Source organism: Coturnix japonica, chromosome 1, assembly GCF_054131305.1.
Source record: "Coturnix japonica strain WE chromosome 1, WE-NBRP24, whole genome shotgun sequence".
NCBI lineage: Eukaryota > Metazoa > Chordata > Aves > Galliformes > Phasianidae > Coturnix > Coturnix japonica.
The window spans coordinates 133,216,859-133,233,275 of NC_140663.1; the positions used below are offsets into that span (position 1 = coordinate 133,216,859).

The 16,417-nt window shown below is 39.6% G+C and overlaps 1 protein-coding gene across 3 annotated transcripts in view; it reads left to right on the forward strand.

The window, feature by feature from the left end:
• The window catches only part of STK24 (serine/threonine kinase 24), a 48,845-nt gene that overhangs the window by 7,105 nt on the left and 25,323 nt on the right, over positions 1–16,417 (forward strand). The window contains exons 2-3 of one of the 3 annotated variants that reach the window (XM_085535946.1): positions 2,089–2,319; positions 13,092–13,228. Coding sequence is in view for 1 of the 3 variants with exons in the window: in XM_085535945.1 (XP_085392071.1) it covers positions 2,089–2,319 (231 nt within the window). In the remaining 2 variants the exon portion in view is untranslated. The remainder of the gene's footprint in view (positions 1–2,088; positions 2,320–13,091; positions 13,229–16,417) is intronic. The other 2 variants (XM_085535948.1, XM_085535945.1) reach the window with 2 other exon arrangements.

Sequence of the window (16,417 nt, forward strand, 5' to 3'; positions counted from 1 at the left end):
AGTGGCAGAGTGCTTAGCTCCTTGCCAAACAAGATGACTAACTTTATCCTTTTGGAGCAGATGTTGCAGTCATGTTCTGTGGTTTCACACTATATTCAGTCTGCTCAGTTGTGTTGAGGTTCTTAGATTGGTTCCCTTCATTTTGTATTATAAAATTAGTAGAAAAATGCAATGTGAAAACTTCTGGAGCAGAGTCAGCAAAGAGAAGTGACTGTATCTATGGAAAGCGGTTTTCTCTATTCAGTCATATGGAGAGACTATTTGTAAAGCTATTTGTATATTTTGGCTGTTGGAAGTCTTTACAGAAACAAAACAAGAATTGGCTAGAATCCTTCCCAGATGTTATCTTGGGGGAATGAATGGGAATTGGCCATTCGTGTAATTGCAAATTCAAGCAGCTCATTATGTATCTGGAGGCCTGATCTGTCCATTTCTGAAATAGAGCAGATTATTAAAGAGAGACCAACGGGTAGTTTTCCATGCAGACAAACCACCAGTAGATTACAGCTCTGCCTTCAAGCACTTGATCTCCTGGGAAGAAAATGGGGACCTTCTCACAGACGGGATAGAGAGGTTTCTTTGAACAGCTGCTGCCTCCCGTGGCTCAGAACAAAGTTCAGGAGCGGTGACTTTTAAGGTTTAAAATTAAGATATTAGTTTACAAAAGGTCTGATTTGGGAAGGAAAAGGGTTTTTGATAATAAATCTTTTCGCCAGGCACGTGGGTTGTGTGGATGAACTGAGTGTGCAGAGATCCCCGTGTCCATGTCAAGCCAAGTTTTAACACAGTATCTATAAAAAGACCTAGAATTGTACAGATTAGCGTATTATGTATGTAGGATGTAATAGTATATAATTCTCATTACATTGAAATTCAAGCTCGTTTCGGTGGAAGCAAATTGAATACATAGCTCTATTGGGTCACAAAAGCCCACGTCTTTCTGTTTGTTTCCTTAAGCTGACTTTGGTAGGATGGTCACAAAGATGCTTTGGGGGGAACTTCTTGGGGCCACTGAAGTCTCAGTGCATGCACTGATAAGTGACTTTAGTAGGAATGATCTCACTGGCCATCTGTTCCTGGAATCATCTTCTGAAAATCATGATGTCTTGTAGCTTAGTATTAGACGTTGTAGTATACTTCTATTTTTTTCATAGAATCATAGAATCACGAGGTTGGAATAGGCCTACAAGATCATCTAGTCCAACCGTCCTCCCATTACCGCTGCTACCGCAAGCCATAAACACCTAGAGATAGAATCCAGGCTGCTTCACAAACACAATCCCTGCTTTATCTCTGGATTTGAACAGTCAAAGCTCTCTGGTACTCAAAAGCCCTTATTCAGATGTTAAACTTGTGTGATTTACAGTTTGACATGAACTAAAACATCTTGTTGATCTCCTCCTTGGGGCTGCAAGGACCAGTTCTGCAACCTTTGAGATACAAGCAGAAATAGAAGTTAAGTGTAGGTGAGAGGTGCTTCATAAGCTAAATTTAATTGCTGAAGAGGATATGTTGTCTCAGTGCTTGTCTGTGGTAACTTATAAACTTTTATTGCACCATTCTTCTGCAAAGTTTGTTTAAGTAGTACAAACCATTTGGCTTAACACTTATGTAGGCATTACTGATCTTTTTTCTCCTATGAACCTTTTCCTATACCAGCAATGTATTTTCACTTCAGTCAATAGAACCTCATCCTTTTAAGAACATTAACACATCTTTTCAGGCTTCACAGATCCACATTAATTTTAATAGAAACCAGATCTCTGTGAGGGTCTTTCATTCTCAGTTCCTAGGTGCAGTTTATCAGCAAAGAAAAATGAATTGAGGCAATAGCATTTTCTTCTACTAGATAGGAGAAATCCTGGTTACAGGGACTGTGATAAATTTGTACTTTATATACAGGGAAGCATAAATGTTGCAATATGTGCACATAGGGGAGGTAGGAAGAGCACATTAATTATAGAGATAGAAAAAGGGTAGCTGGATAAATAGGGCTCTGTACAGTTTGAAGGGTGTGCAGCCTTTAAAAATGTCAGATTTCATTTTAACGTGATAAATGCTGAGTAGCTTTTCTCTTATTTTTAACAGACTCTGAAGGCAGATCCAGAAGAACTGTTTACGAAACTGGAGAAAATTGGTAAGGGCTCTTTTGGTGAAGTTTTTAAAGGAATTGACAATCGGACTCAGAAAGTGGTTGCTATAAAAATCATTGACCTAGAAGAAGCAGAAGATGAAATAGAAGACATCCAACAGGAAATCACAGTGCTGAGTCAGTGTGACAGTCCCTATGTAACTAAGTATTATGGATCCTATTTAAAGGTAAGATGCTCACTCACATTTGATGGTCATTTGATTTTTACCAGTAATTCTTTCCCACCTTATCCAGTCGTGCTTATCTTCAAGGGCAAAGTTTCAGCCAAACCTCAGCTGAAGCAGTGTCTATTTTTATTCTTTCAGTTCTAAAGAAATAATTTGTTACTGTATTTTTGTGACATGTGGAAGAACTTAATGGGAAAAAATGTGTGTCTTGCTGTCTCTGCACAAAAGGAATTAATTTAAATCACATTAATTTGTTAAGCTCTTTCTAAGTAACATACGTAGATTCTCCAACTGTTAGGTGAATGTAATGTTAACTGTTGGTCGCATTCAGAAAACTAAACCTAAATCTGCACTTTTATTGTCAGAACATTAAAACTGATGCAGTATCACCTGTTTTGCAGTTTTTGTCAAGGTTTGATTAGTAACAAAGCGTACGTTGATTTTCTAAAGAGACCGATCCTTGTCTTGATCAGAATTACTTTAAAGTAGTTAATCTATGTGCATTAGCCAACAGTACATTAACTGTAAGTGAAGCTAATGGAAGGGTTTTGCATTAGTTGCTTTTTGGATCTGCTTCCCTTCCCTTCCCTGAAATCCCCATGAGAAATTTAGATTTCAGGCTTCAGTTTTAAGTGTGCCAGATATAAATCTGTTTGTTTGTTTATTTAATTGGCTGGATAGAATGGCTTGTTACCTCTAGCAGGCATAGAGGGTATTTGGAATTGTTTTGTACTATATCTCTTTGTCCCTTATTTGGGCAGCTCTTTATTTTCTGGCAATTAGGTGACAAGCTTGGTGAAAAGTTGTACACTTGAAAAGGTTTGGAGTTAGGAGTAGGCAGAAAATACTTCTAAACTATCTTTCAGTCTCTCTCTGTTTTTGTGGAAACATTCTACCTCATCAGCAAAAATAAGAGGGTTCTGGAAGGCGGACCCCTTCTTAGCTTTGGATTTTATCTGAATGCTGAAGATGTGTAACTAAAAGGCAGATAAGGAGTCCTTTCCTCTTATGCTCTGAACCACTTTGCTTGGACAGCTCATCACTGAAGGCATTGTAAATGGTTTCTAACCCAACACCTTATCACCAGTGCTGCCCTTAAGTTATGTGTCCTTTAGATCTCAAGACTCATCGTGTTGTGGTTTAACTTCAGTTAATGCATGGCTAACTTCCCACCAATAGGGTGGGGAAGAGAATCAGAAAGGAAAAATGTTATATCTTGTGGGCTGAGATAAAAGCAGCTGAACAGGTAAAGCAAAAGCCACATGCACAAGCAAAAGAATTCGTTTTCTGCTTTCCCTTGATGGGCAAACGTCAAGCCATTTCCATGGGAGCAGAGCTCATCATGCGTAATGGTCTCTTGGTAAGACAGTCGTCCTGAGCATCCTCCCCTTCCTCCCTCTTTTCTCTAACTCTTATTGTTGATTAGGGTGTTGTGTGGTATAGAATATCCCTTTGGCCAGTTGAGATGAGCTGTACCCTCCCTGCTCCTTGTGTACCCCCAGGCTGCCTGGAAGGGTAGCACAAGAAGCAGAAAAGACTTTGGCACTGCGTAAGCAATGTTGAGCATCAACTGAAGCATTTGATGTGTGTTCAACACTATTTCGTCATATATCTGAAACAACACCATGCAAACTGCTTTAAAAAAATTAACTCTATCCCTGCCAAAACAGGGGCATATCAGGAGGCACACAATTCAGAATAGTATATTGGATACATTTGTCATTATAGCTTTTATAGCTTCTTTTGAAATTTCTCAGCCTAGGTTTCATAGTAAAATATGTCTTGTAGGAAAGGCAGAAGGTGGGATTAGTCTCTCTACTTCAGATCTTTCGTAGGAGAAAAAGCAAAATGTTAGAGGATAAGTGACATAGAATGCAAGAAAAATAGAAGTTTGATGGGAATGCTACTAGATAGTTTCTATAAAGTATAGTAGTGATGTGGCTGAGAGTCTGGTGTTTGATTTTTGACCCGAGTAAATGTGAACTTATAGTGGAAATAGTGGGGTATCTGTTGTTTTTGCATAGTGAAGGAGGGAGGAGAGAGTATGGCATGGTAGCGTGATAGGTGTTGGCTGGAAGGAAGTTTTGTGAGTAATACTTGTGCTTATTCTTGTCAGGAGAACCTTCTGAAAATCCTCGTGCCTTCAGTGTCCCTTTAGTTAAGTGCAGCAATCTGATTTTTCCATCTTGATGTGTCAGTTTTCTAAGATACTGCACTAGCGCTGGCTGTATTTAGATTCAGCTACTCCTAGAAGAAAGCTTATATTTCTTGTGCATACCTTCAACCCTGTACATCTCGTAATGCCAATTCATTATTTCACTTCTTTCTGAATTTATATTGTTTTGCAAGGCATTTTGTACTACAGAGCTTACGGTCTTCAAAACAAAAATCTCCTTTAGGCTGTTAAAGATTAATATGTTGTAATGAGATGATGTTGATGTGATAGAATCTTTCAAAGGAAACGTTATGCAATTGTATTAGCTTATTAAGGAGATCTATTATTGGATAGTAATGATGTGTTATATTAATGTAGATAAAACTTAAGAACTATTAATGTTTAAATTAATTGATTCATAATCTAGGCCGGGAATCTCGGTTTATTTGTTGCATATCTTTGTTGCCTTTGCAAGTTAAGATTGCTGTATTGAAGGAACTGAATCTGACCATCTTTTAACTCTCTGTTTCTGATAATGTGATATCCATCACCAGAAATGTTCTATATTTTGCTATTCCATGTCTTGAGTGATAAGGAGGCATTATTTCTTCCATGGCTGTGCATTTTAGCACTAATTACGAGAAGGAATTCGGTTTTTTTGTACTATTTTTCGTACTATTTTTTTCTTCCTTGCAGATTGAGATACTTTGAAGGGATCAAGTAGGGAAATGTTAAGGTCTTAGGGCGTGCTGCCATACTGCCCAGCACTGCATTAATTACTCTCTAAAGCCCATGCAGTATGATGAGTACTGGCCATGTATCTGCTGGATCAGTCCCACCTGGGACTCTGCGAACTATTTCGTGTCCCTTTCTAGAAGAAACTCACAGAGCTGTGGCAGACCTGTTCTCACATCCTCACATCATATTACACCTACATTGGTTAAGCTGCATGACATGCAGCTGTGCTAAGAGAGCTGTTCCTTGAAGTTTTAGAAGGATTCTACAGAGCAGCTGTACTTGCCTGAGACCTCTTTCTCTTGGTGTACAATTGCTGAATTAGTTGGAACAGAAATATCACAGTAATGATGGATTCTGATTTAGGTTTTCGCTATGAATATAAGCTAACGTGAGGGACATGTCTTTGTCAGAAACCCCATAATCTTTACCTAAAAGAGAAATGCATGGGCTCCTTGCTTAGGCCTCATTTTAAGGACAGTATATTCATGTTTTCATTGTGTTAGGACAAAAGTTTTTTGTGTGCCGCAGGAGGTAGTAAATAATTAGGTGGTTGCTCTTTGAGCTGATTACAACAGCATGGGTTTATATGGGTGCGTATATTTAGAGGGACTGACTTCCACCTTTGCCACAGTGTGTTAAAAACTTACATTGATAATAGACTTGATAGGCGGTGGCTCCATTCTCTTTTGTAGAAACCATACCTACTCATTAATGTCTTCCAAATGAGAGGTTTGTCTCTTCTTGCAGCCTTCCAGTATTTAAAAGAGGATTGCAAAAAGGAGGGAAGCCAACCTTTTACATGGGTTGATAGTCATAGGACAAGGGGGAATAGTTTTAAGCTCAAGGAGGGAAGGTTTAGTTTGGATGTCAGAGGGAAGTTCTTTACAAAGAGAGGGGTGAGGTGCTGGAACAGGGTGCACAGAGAGGCTGTGGATGCCCCATCCCTGCAGATATTCAAGACCAGGTTGGATGGAACCCTGGGCAGCCTGTTCTAGTGCCAGATGTGAAGATTGATTGGTGGCCATGCCTGTGGCAGTGGGCTTGGAACTTGATAATCCTTGGGGTCCCTTCCAACCCAAGATACTCTATGATTCTGTCTGTGATCTGATTTAAATATCCCGTGGACAGAAGTATAGCTCTTTTTAGATCCCTGTACAATTGATTTATGAAACCTCTGGGACTGTTGCCTTCTTTAGATGTTAGGTAACAGTACTCGCTGCCTTCTTTGTAATGGAACAAGGGTTCTCTGTGTTTCTTTGTCAGATTTTGTAAAATAATACTCCCCAACCTTGTGTGCTGTTTCTCCTGAGTTTTGCTGTACTGTACTTTTTGAAGAGTACTTCTGTTTATTCAGAACCTTTCTCTGTCTAGGAGCCTGGCAACTCTGCCTTCTGCATCTTACTCTGTCTTACCAATTTTTCAGTAGCTTAGGTTTGGTCATGAAGTTATTTTCCTTGTCCGATTTTAGACTACGTTGTTTGGAATCTGATTTAATTCCAAGGGAGAGATGCCTCACTAATAATGCTACTTCAGTTTTGTTAGTAACTTATATTGCTGCTTTATTATAAAACTTCAATGTACTTTCATATTTCTTTTGTCTTGTATTATTGTTTAGAAATACATGAGAATTGCTTTGTCTTATTTTTTCTTTAGTTCCATAACATGTATTAATAATAAAGAAGAAAACAACAGTGTCTCCAAGCTCATGGGTTTCTACCCCTCAGATGTTTATTTCTAGCATAATGGTTCGAACTTCTTGACCCAGTGAAGACCAGAGTTCTGGTAATTTTCCCCCCTTTCTGTAAGATAAAGAATGCTTAAAAATATATATAAAAATCTATAGAAAGAGCTGACATTAAGGATAGCTGCTGATAGTTTTTATTTTGGTATTTATAGCTGTATCAATAGTTATTTATTTGTCTGGGATATACTATACATGTAGCTCTAAGTCAAGCTGTTGTTCATATATGTGCTGCAGAAAAATAGAAAAGAATTGATGGTTAAACATTATGAATGACACAATATAGCCTCCTGGAAACAAAACATGCTGCTTCCTGTGAAATTTGATCAATGGGGCTCTGAAGAACAACTCCTTCGTGTAAATGAAGTCTAGAAAGAAATATTGAAAAGCAGTGATTCTGAAAGTAGTAGGTAGTTGATTTTAGGCTGTCAGGTGAACCTGAGCTCTGTAAGGAATGCTGTGGCTGTGGCTGAAGCAAAGCAAATCATATACTGGTTGGGGCCTTGGTGTAGATGGCATCAGTGAGGACATTCCTGAAATAGCAATGGCCAGTTTGATGTGGCTGGAAAACTGGAATGCATTCAGTACAAGGCTTCATGAACAGGTTGAGTTTGGAATATCCCAGGAGAAGATGTGGTCTTGATTTTGTTTATCTAAGGGAAGGTTAGGAAGTGACTTGGTCTGTATAGATTGAAGCTTTCCATTGTTTAAGTACCGATCATTTAATGCTTTCTGATCTCTTGTGCCAAAATAGAACCATAGAGTCATTAAGGTTGGAAAAGACAACTATGATCATCTAATCCACCCGTCACCACCATACCCACTAACCAGGTCCCTCATTGCCACATCTGCATCTTTCTTGAACACCTCCAGCAACAGTGACTCCATCATCTCCCTGAGCAGCCTCTAACAATGCATCACCACTGTTTCTAATGTCCACCTAATGTCCAGCATGAATAGGACAAGATGTCATGGGTGATTGGTTGAACAAAGCTAATTCTACCTAGTAATGATGCATATTTTTTAAAGGGAAGGTAGCATAAATATGTATGAGGTGGATTTTACATCACTTGTAGTTATTTTTACATTCATACTTGCAGAACTTAGAAACCTAAGCTTTCATGCTTTATGCAACTCAAGGACACTACAGTGGGTTTGTTGGGTATTCTTGCCACAGCGATCTAGACAATGTAATTTTGAATGTGTTTACATGTGACCTCAGTATGTTTTAGGCCAACATCCTTTGGCTTTATAGCTTTAACTGTTTTTCTTCGATACTTATAAGCAGCTTTGAACTCATGCAACCTTAAATGCATGCTGTGGGTCAGAAATTAATATAGTCAAAATGTAAGGGACTTGATGCACTGTGATCTTGCAGAGAGCAGGCAGCCTGTGACAGGTGACATCCTGCTTGTCAGGGGGGAGATCAGTGTGGGGGTTACTCCCTCAGATGTAGGACTGTGGAATCCACAGCACTGGGATGCATCAGTAATTTCTTGATGTTCTGTTGCTTGTGTTGTGAGCCTTTTGGAAACCACAGTCTCTGAATTAGATTAGGGGATTAGGCTCGCAAATAAATGATTTTTAAAAGTGAACTGTAACTGCGTCTCTCATTTATTGTGTTACAGTTTCAGCAGCACTGTCATTTCTGCATTTTATGAGGGGCTAAGGAGACTGTGCCTTCTCTGGTCCTTTAACCAAAGCCTGATGGAATTGTCTTATCCTGTAGGAATGCCTACAGCTGTGACTGCATTCTTTCTCCTCTCTTAATGGAGCAGCGTTTGGAACAGAATGAGACACTATGTAAGGCAGTTCCTATAAAGGTATGCCTACTTTCCTTCTGAAGCCCCTCATAAGCCCTCAGTTCTCTCTAGGCAGCAGCAGCCTTGCACAGGTGTCTGTCTTCATTTGTCTGCTTTAAGTGAGAAGCTGGCATCTGACTGGACAACCTGAAAGAGGCAACAAGAATTTCTGAGGTGGTTTTGTTGGGCTTCAAGGCCTAGTTGGATTGCCAGTTTAAAGGAAAGTTGAATGCTTCCATTAATGCAGCCCATAAAGGTAATTAAGGAAAGCAGAAGGGTACAAAAGAACTTGTAAACTCTGTCTCTATCTCAGGTGGTTTTGCTGTGATACCCTGTTTTCATTCTTAAAGTAGTCCCTTATTATTATTATTATTATTAGGTCCCTTATTATTTCAGAGATGATTACATTGCAACTCGAAACCTTTGTTGTCCATAGCCATTACTGCTTGTGTGTCTGCCTGTAGCCTTTTGCTGTACTCCTTGAGGAGAAAGGAGTTGTTCATTTGCCTTTATCCATAGATAGTTTTTAATTCTAACTTTTTGTTCCACTGTTTCCCTTTAGCAGTCCAAGAGATTCTTACCAGTTTCTGATATCTGTATTAGACTTATCAGTGTAATTAATTCTTAATTGTTTCTCTTTCGTGGGTAAATAATCATTACTGAACAAACCTATCAAGACTGGAAGCATCACTGATCTATCTTGAGAAAACTGAAGGTTTATAATTAACTTTATTTAGAATTATCTAACTGAACCATGTCATGCAATTCTGATCTTGTTCTAAATCAGTTTTTAAAAGCTCAGTGAAAAATACTGTTTCTTGGAAGTAACGTATCTATGTTCCTGCTGTGAAGCCTTTGAAAGTTGCCTCTGTGCTGCTTTCACTCCTGGCTTCTATGTGCTGTGAAATATTCCTGTGTGTAGTTTCACACCTTGCTTCCTGTTTTCAGCTAGATCGCAAACAGGCAGCAGCAGCATCTCATCCCCCATCCTGCTTTATGGAATTCTGCCACTGTACTTGGATGTGTTGGCTGCAGAACGACTTGGTTCATGTGAGAAACTACTTTCCCAGTGAATTCTTCCCACTCCTTCCAAAGACACACCATCTTTCCAAAAAAGCAGACCCCAGTGCTCACAGATTAACCAATTAAGCAGAAATTGGTGGGGGAGAGAGGGACCATTCTTTCTGGTGACAACTTGTTACAGGAAGCCTAGTATTTAGTTTGGTTGTACTTATGATCTAGTGTTGTTTGTTAACAGTATATAATATTGTTTGTCATATGTCCTTTAATGCTGTATGTTGTTGTAGGCCTGTGAGGTGTCTGAAAAGAGCAGATGAGTGTGGTATCACAGTGGAAGCCTTTTCCAGCTGCTGCCATGGGGGAAAATCCAACTCTGCCTTGTGACTCGCTTGCTTGTCCTAGCACCATGGCCCGTTTAAACTTCCAGTGTGCTCTTACATAGCTATTATGTTTGTGACGTATCTTTAACATTAGGTAGATTTCATTGCTCAGTTAGTTTTCTTTTACTTCAATATATTTGGGCACTTACACAATTCTTTGGATCAATTGAATTCTAGGTCTTCATTTGAAAAGTTGGTTAGACACAAAATATATACCGAACTTCTAAATATATATTAAAGTTCTAAATGTAGATCTAAATGTTTATTAAACTTCTAGAGTAGAGTTCCATGGTGGATAGGTGCGGGAGTGGGATCGTGGAACTCAGAGACGACTCAGTGTGAGTTAACAACTGAGTACAACTTTATTATGGCACAAACAACCTTTTATAGCCCCCCAACTGCAGTTGTGGCATAATACAATTGGATAACCCAGACACAGCACAACACATGATTGTCTGCCTTCCACCCCAACTAAATAGTTTAACAATACCCTGACACCGTGACAACTCGGGACCCTTGCCACCTGGTTCCCTGCCCCTCTGCCTCACTAAAGCCTTCTCACAAGGTTGTTATGTCCTTGTAGCCATCATGTCCTCTGTGTTCTCTCAACCAACGCCCCACAGATAGGTTTGTGTGGTGAATTAGTTCTCATTAAAAAAACAGTGTTTTCAACTCAGTTGTCTTTTTTCCCCATCTTTTTTACTATACTGCAAAATGTTTGACTACATAACAGTTGGGATAAAAAATGAGTGCTTGGGGATACTGAAGCTTTATCCTTCTCTTTTTTTTTCCTTGAGACAGCAATTTGTAGGAGGGCAATGAAAACATAAAGAGGACGAAGGCCGAATGGAAATGAGGGATGGAAACAGAAGGTGTTTGTAGCAGTAGTAAGAGATCAGGAGTGGAGTTTGGAAGAAGGACAGGCCTGTGAAGAGTATGTGAAAAAACAGTAGGAAATGAGAACGATGTGAATGCATGAGTTAAAGGGAAAAGATAAGTGAAGACTTACAGGCTGCAGAGCAGTTGTGTGAGAGTTGGGAGCTGTGTATACAGATGGTAGAAAGGGCTAAATGGTGGCGTGGACTGAAATCTGTGCAAAGGAGAAATAAACTAGAGTTACACCGTTCATTCTGAATTTAATTTGATGTAGTGGTAAAGAGGAAGAAACATAAGCATTACAGCAGTTGTATTTTGTCAACGGAGGTGAAAGAATTCTTGCGCCTTGCTTATTAGAAGTTTGACTCTGGTCTAGAACAGGGAGTAATTTATAAAAGCTGTGTGTAATTAACATGAACCGTTCCAGAGAAATAGGTTTAAGATATTGAGGTGTAAGTAGGGTGATGTCTTGGTGGAAAAAAAAATGGTACTAATTTCTGTGTTAATTGAATACCAAATTCACTTGCTAGTTCTGCTTTTGTTATGATTCATCTGGAAAATGAATTCTGTAAACTATTGCTGATTTACCTTGGCTTTCAATTTCATATTTTGTGCCTTCACAGGGTTTATGAATAACCATTTGGTGCACTTATCAGTAAAATTCAACTGCATAGAGAGCTTTGATTATAGGTTACCTTTTTGTTTCTTGCATTCTTGGTGAATAGAAGAAATGTTGGGATTGCAGTATAACTGTGTTGTTCACTCGTTATTCTCTGTTTATTTAGATGGAATTTCTGGGAAAAGATCTGCTGCAGGTTGGAATTAGTTCTTTCCCACGAAGCATGGACTGGATAGACATGATTATTAAGTGGTTCTTTATTTGCTGGACAGGGAGGAGGGGAATCACTAACTGCCACCTCCATTAGGTGACAAAAAAGCTTACCTTCACCTTATGGTTGTAAGTGACATGATTTTTTTAATTCCCATTATTTGAAGAGAGAGAAACTGGCCTTAAATCAATGAGAAATGGTAGAGTATGGACTTGTGTTCACATAGTGCCCCAAATAAATGAGTAGCCACTCCTTTAGAACATGAAATGCGTGTAGTTCTTCAATTGCTGCATAAGTTTCTTGTGGTTAATAGCTAGGAACTGGTTTTGCAGCCAATACAATAAACCTATGTGTCTGCTTTTGCTATAACTTATTCTTATAGAAGAGCTATAAACCAAGGTTGCCCATTAGCTTGGAGCTTTGGGAAGCCATGTGCTTAATATGACATGTCTAGGCTTGTGACAGCTGAGCTGAAAGGGTTCTTTTCTATGATGAAGGGGCGTGTGTCCCGGAAATGTGCCAAAGGGCCTGAGAATGTGGGCACTGTGTTTGAGATGACTCAGGCTAAGGAAAACACAGGGCTTGTGGCTCCAGCATGTTGGGATGCAAACACAAGTCTGATGAATATTCTGCAGAAAGATTCTTTGATGGGGTGCTATGACAGAACTTGCATTACTGCATTAGTGTTTTTGTTGTCCCCCCCCCAGCAAGTGGCTCTGCAAGCTCTGTCACAAGTAGTCTGTGGCAAAAAGAATGCATTTAAGGATTAACTGTATACTGCTGAAGTAATTGCAAAAGGTAATGGTTGGAAGGTGGCTGCTGTATTAGGTTGTAGAATGCATTGACTGGTGCACGTATTTAGGAATGAAAGCACGTTTTCCCTTGTGATCTGAAAAAGGCAGAAATTTCAGTGTGCTGGAAAAAGATTCCAAAGACAAGTATTTTTTTACACATCTGTACATGCATAATAATGTACACTGAGGATGTTCTGCTGAGTCTGAAAAATCTTGTTGCCTGTGTTTTTTATGGAGCACATGATGTCCAAACTGGAATGAGCAGTTTGTCTCTCCTTAGCCTCTGTTCTACATTGGCTACCTGGCAGATGTTTTTTTTTTTTTACCCCAGTTTTTTTTTTTTTCCTTTGTGGTTGAAAGTTAGATGGCTGACAAACCTTGATTAAAGGACATAAATGCGCCACATGCAAAACCACAATGATTTCTTTGATTGCAGGGACCTTTTGGCCAGCTTGCATAAGGACTTGTGTTTAGAAGAGAACCTTTGGGCTCATCTGTATCTCCCTCCCCTCAAAGGGATGGCAGCCCGAGGACAGCTAGCATTCATCCTGACGCCAAGAGACTTCAAAGGAGGTAAGCGCCTCAGAAATGCTCCCCAGACAAAATGCACTCATCAGTCCTGCACCCCAGTGTGGTAATATTCTTCAGTGCAGCATCACCATCTCCTAAAAGTTTTTGATCTTACTCCTTCACGAAAATCTTTTGAGAGCTCTGTAAGGCCTTATCAGCTAGTTGCAGTCCTCGTGGGGATTTGCATCTCTGTCAGTAACTCCTCTACTTTTGCTTAAGAATATGCCCTTAGTGTGAGGCAAAAGGTGCTAGCTATACTTCCTGGCTTTGTGCTCGGACATATGCTCCCCTCCATCTCTTGGTTTGTCTTTCATATTTTGGATGAGACTTAAAACTTGAACTTGTCTCAATTCATATTTCTTTAAGATAAAAGGGGAAAAAAAACATGCTTGCTCTTCACAGTTTTAAAGTTCCCTTTTTTCTTTCTCTTTTTAAAATTATTTTTAAAGTGGATCTCTTATCATATCCAGCAAATTTCTGCCCAGCTCATTGTATGTTTAGGTTTTTAGAGAGTATTGTCCCAGGAAATGCATTTAATTCACCTGGAGGGCAATATGTCTTCAGGAATCTTTTTGTCCTGTCAGAGATGTCACCTGGATGCAGCACAGCTGTTTGTATCTCCTAAATGCCTATAGAATAATTACTTAGTAGAAAGATAAATTAAGAACAAGCAGGAATGAAAAAACACTAATCCCATATTAACTTATTTGTAAAACAAGAGCAGAGCTCTCAGGGCTGATTTCTGACTCTTCCCAACCTCTTTTTAGGTCAGTCATAGGAAAGCTGAGCTAGAGATCTTTTTCTTGTTCTTATTACAGTGAACATATAAAACCCACTAGGAACATATCTGAAAACACAGGGAAGGTTTTTCTTGCCTTTTTTTTTTTTTTTTTTTTTCCTCCCAACTTATGAGAATATTGGAAAGTAGACCAGCAGTAAATATTATATGTTTGCTGAGCAGATTTTTTTCTAGGTGTGTGAATTTGGAGAGGATTCAGTTGACAGTGGGTGCTCTCAGACCACATAAGCTATCTCTGTTCCTAAGTCCTGTATGACTTAGGAATGACTCCTATATGAAGTGCTGTATACTTATGTACCCCGAGTAACAACTTTTGCCTTATTTTTCCTTTTATGATTTCACTGTGGGTTTTATTTTTTCTTTTTTTTTTTCCTACTCTTCGATTGCCTTCATAAAACCTAGGCAAGAACTTTCTGACTAGTTTGATGACCGACACGTTGCTGGCCTTCTTATTGGGCTCTGTTATGTGAAAGTAAAGCTCCTGTAGATTGTAGCTTAAATATGTTAAGGGTATCATATAAAATAATATACCAGCTAATTCTCTTCCAAAGTTATTTATGTTCAGATTTACCAATGAATATTATGATCAACTTGTAGCTCCTCCAAGCTTAAAATGAGTGTCGATAGGTTAAATTAGCTTGATTTTTTTCTTTGTCTGTTCAACAACTTTCTTTCTATTTTTTTGTTGCTATTATTGTTTTATTTCTTCGGTGTTTTTTTTTTTTTCTTTTTTTTTTTTCCTTTTCCAAATGCTGCAATTTCTGCTATAGTAATCAACTGTCAGTGTTTCATATGTACATACCTACTGTACGATCCTATTCAGCTGTAGCAATTTTGATTTATTTAGCAATATGTAGTCTTTCCACAATGCATTATTTCTATATCCCTTCATCTGCTATCGAAAGAGGCAAAATATTCAAATAGTTTTCAAATTATAAAAATAATAAAATTAAATGAATGAAACTGGAAATCTTTTTTGGGGGGAAATACTCTACCGCTTCATTTTATCTCTGCAAGATATTACTGCATGAGCCCCAATAAGAACAGCACACAGAAGCTAGTGTAAAGCTTAGCAAGTTCATTCTGTTCCTGTGGGGACAAACTAAAGAGGATCACAAATGTATTTCACTTTTATTGATGAGTTGCTATCTCCTGAGAGTAAATCATAAGGAGACAGGAGCAGTTCTTATATCTTCCATTAGAGTATCCTTCTAGTGTCAGAGACAGAATGTATTTTGGTTTTATTCTTTAGAGTTGAGAGCTGCTAGACTGCTTTCTAGTCTGTTGGAGGAAGTGCATTGTAATAAAAATGGACCCAGCAATAAATGGGAAATGTTATATTATTTGGAGTCCCTGGAATTCATGGAATACTGAAATTCATTTAAAAAGAAAATCTAGTTGTTGCTTTGTCAGTATTTCCTGGAGGGAACTGATATTCAAAGTGATATTATTTCTCTATCGAGCCTTTAAAATCGATAGTAAAATTCAATCATTCATTTAAGAGCAAAAATTGATTTTAACTGTATTCTTTAATAGTATACAAGTTTATGTACTTCAGCATGATAGTATTTTCACATCTACATTCTTGAAGAATAGTTATCTTCAGCTGAATTTCAAAAAAATCTTCTTTTGCTGTTCTCATAGTTCAAAACATAGAAACAATAAATCAAGCTCAAAGGTGGCTAACTCATTGAAGTTGTTGGCATTTCAGTTCCTCTTGACCCTTTTGAGAGAAATGGGCAGTATTTAAAGACACTGTTCTAAAAAAACATGGAAAATTAGTGTTGACAGGATGGCAAGGGTCCGTTGGGGCCAGTGTGTGTCCCAGGTGCTGCCTGGCCCCAGCCTCCTCAGCTGCCCCATGGGCTCTTCTATTGCTGCCGGCGGGGTGGCCTCTTCGTTGATGGTGCTGAGGCCTGTGAGTCGCCGGCCTTCCTCTTCGGGGCTCACCGGGTCCCCTCAGGTGGGCTGGTGCCGGAGGGCCCTGCCACAGGCTCTCCTGGCTCCTCCTGAGGCGCTGCCTGCTGTGTGGTGACAGTTGCAGGGTTGCCGTGTGGGCGGCTGGGATGCCCACGAACCTCTTGTGTTGCCCTGCCCAGCATTTCGTCCCTGTTGGAGCTGGCAGGGCTGCTGGAGGGTGCTGAGCCAGGGACAGGTGGCTCCTCTGGTGTGGCAGCTCTGGGCTCTGCTGCTGTGGCCTCCTGTGCCCCAGGAGCAGGGGGGATGTTGAGGCCCAGGAAGCGGCCTGCCACCCGGCTGCACCTCCGCACCGCAAAGGCGATGAAGTGCCTCACAAAGGTCACCGTGTGGCCGTGCAGGTCAGGATCCAGCATTTCTATCAGGATCCCCTCTGCCAAGCCTACGAGGAGCAGGGCCCAGATGACACTGTCAAC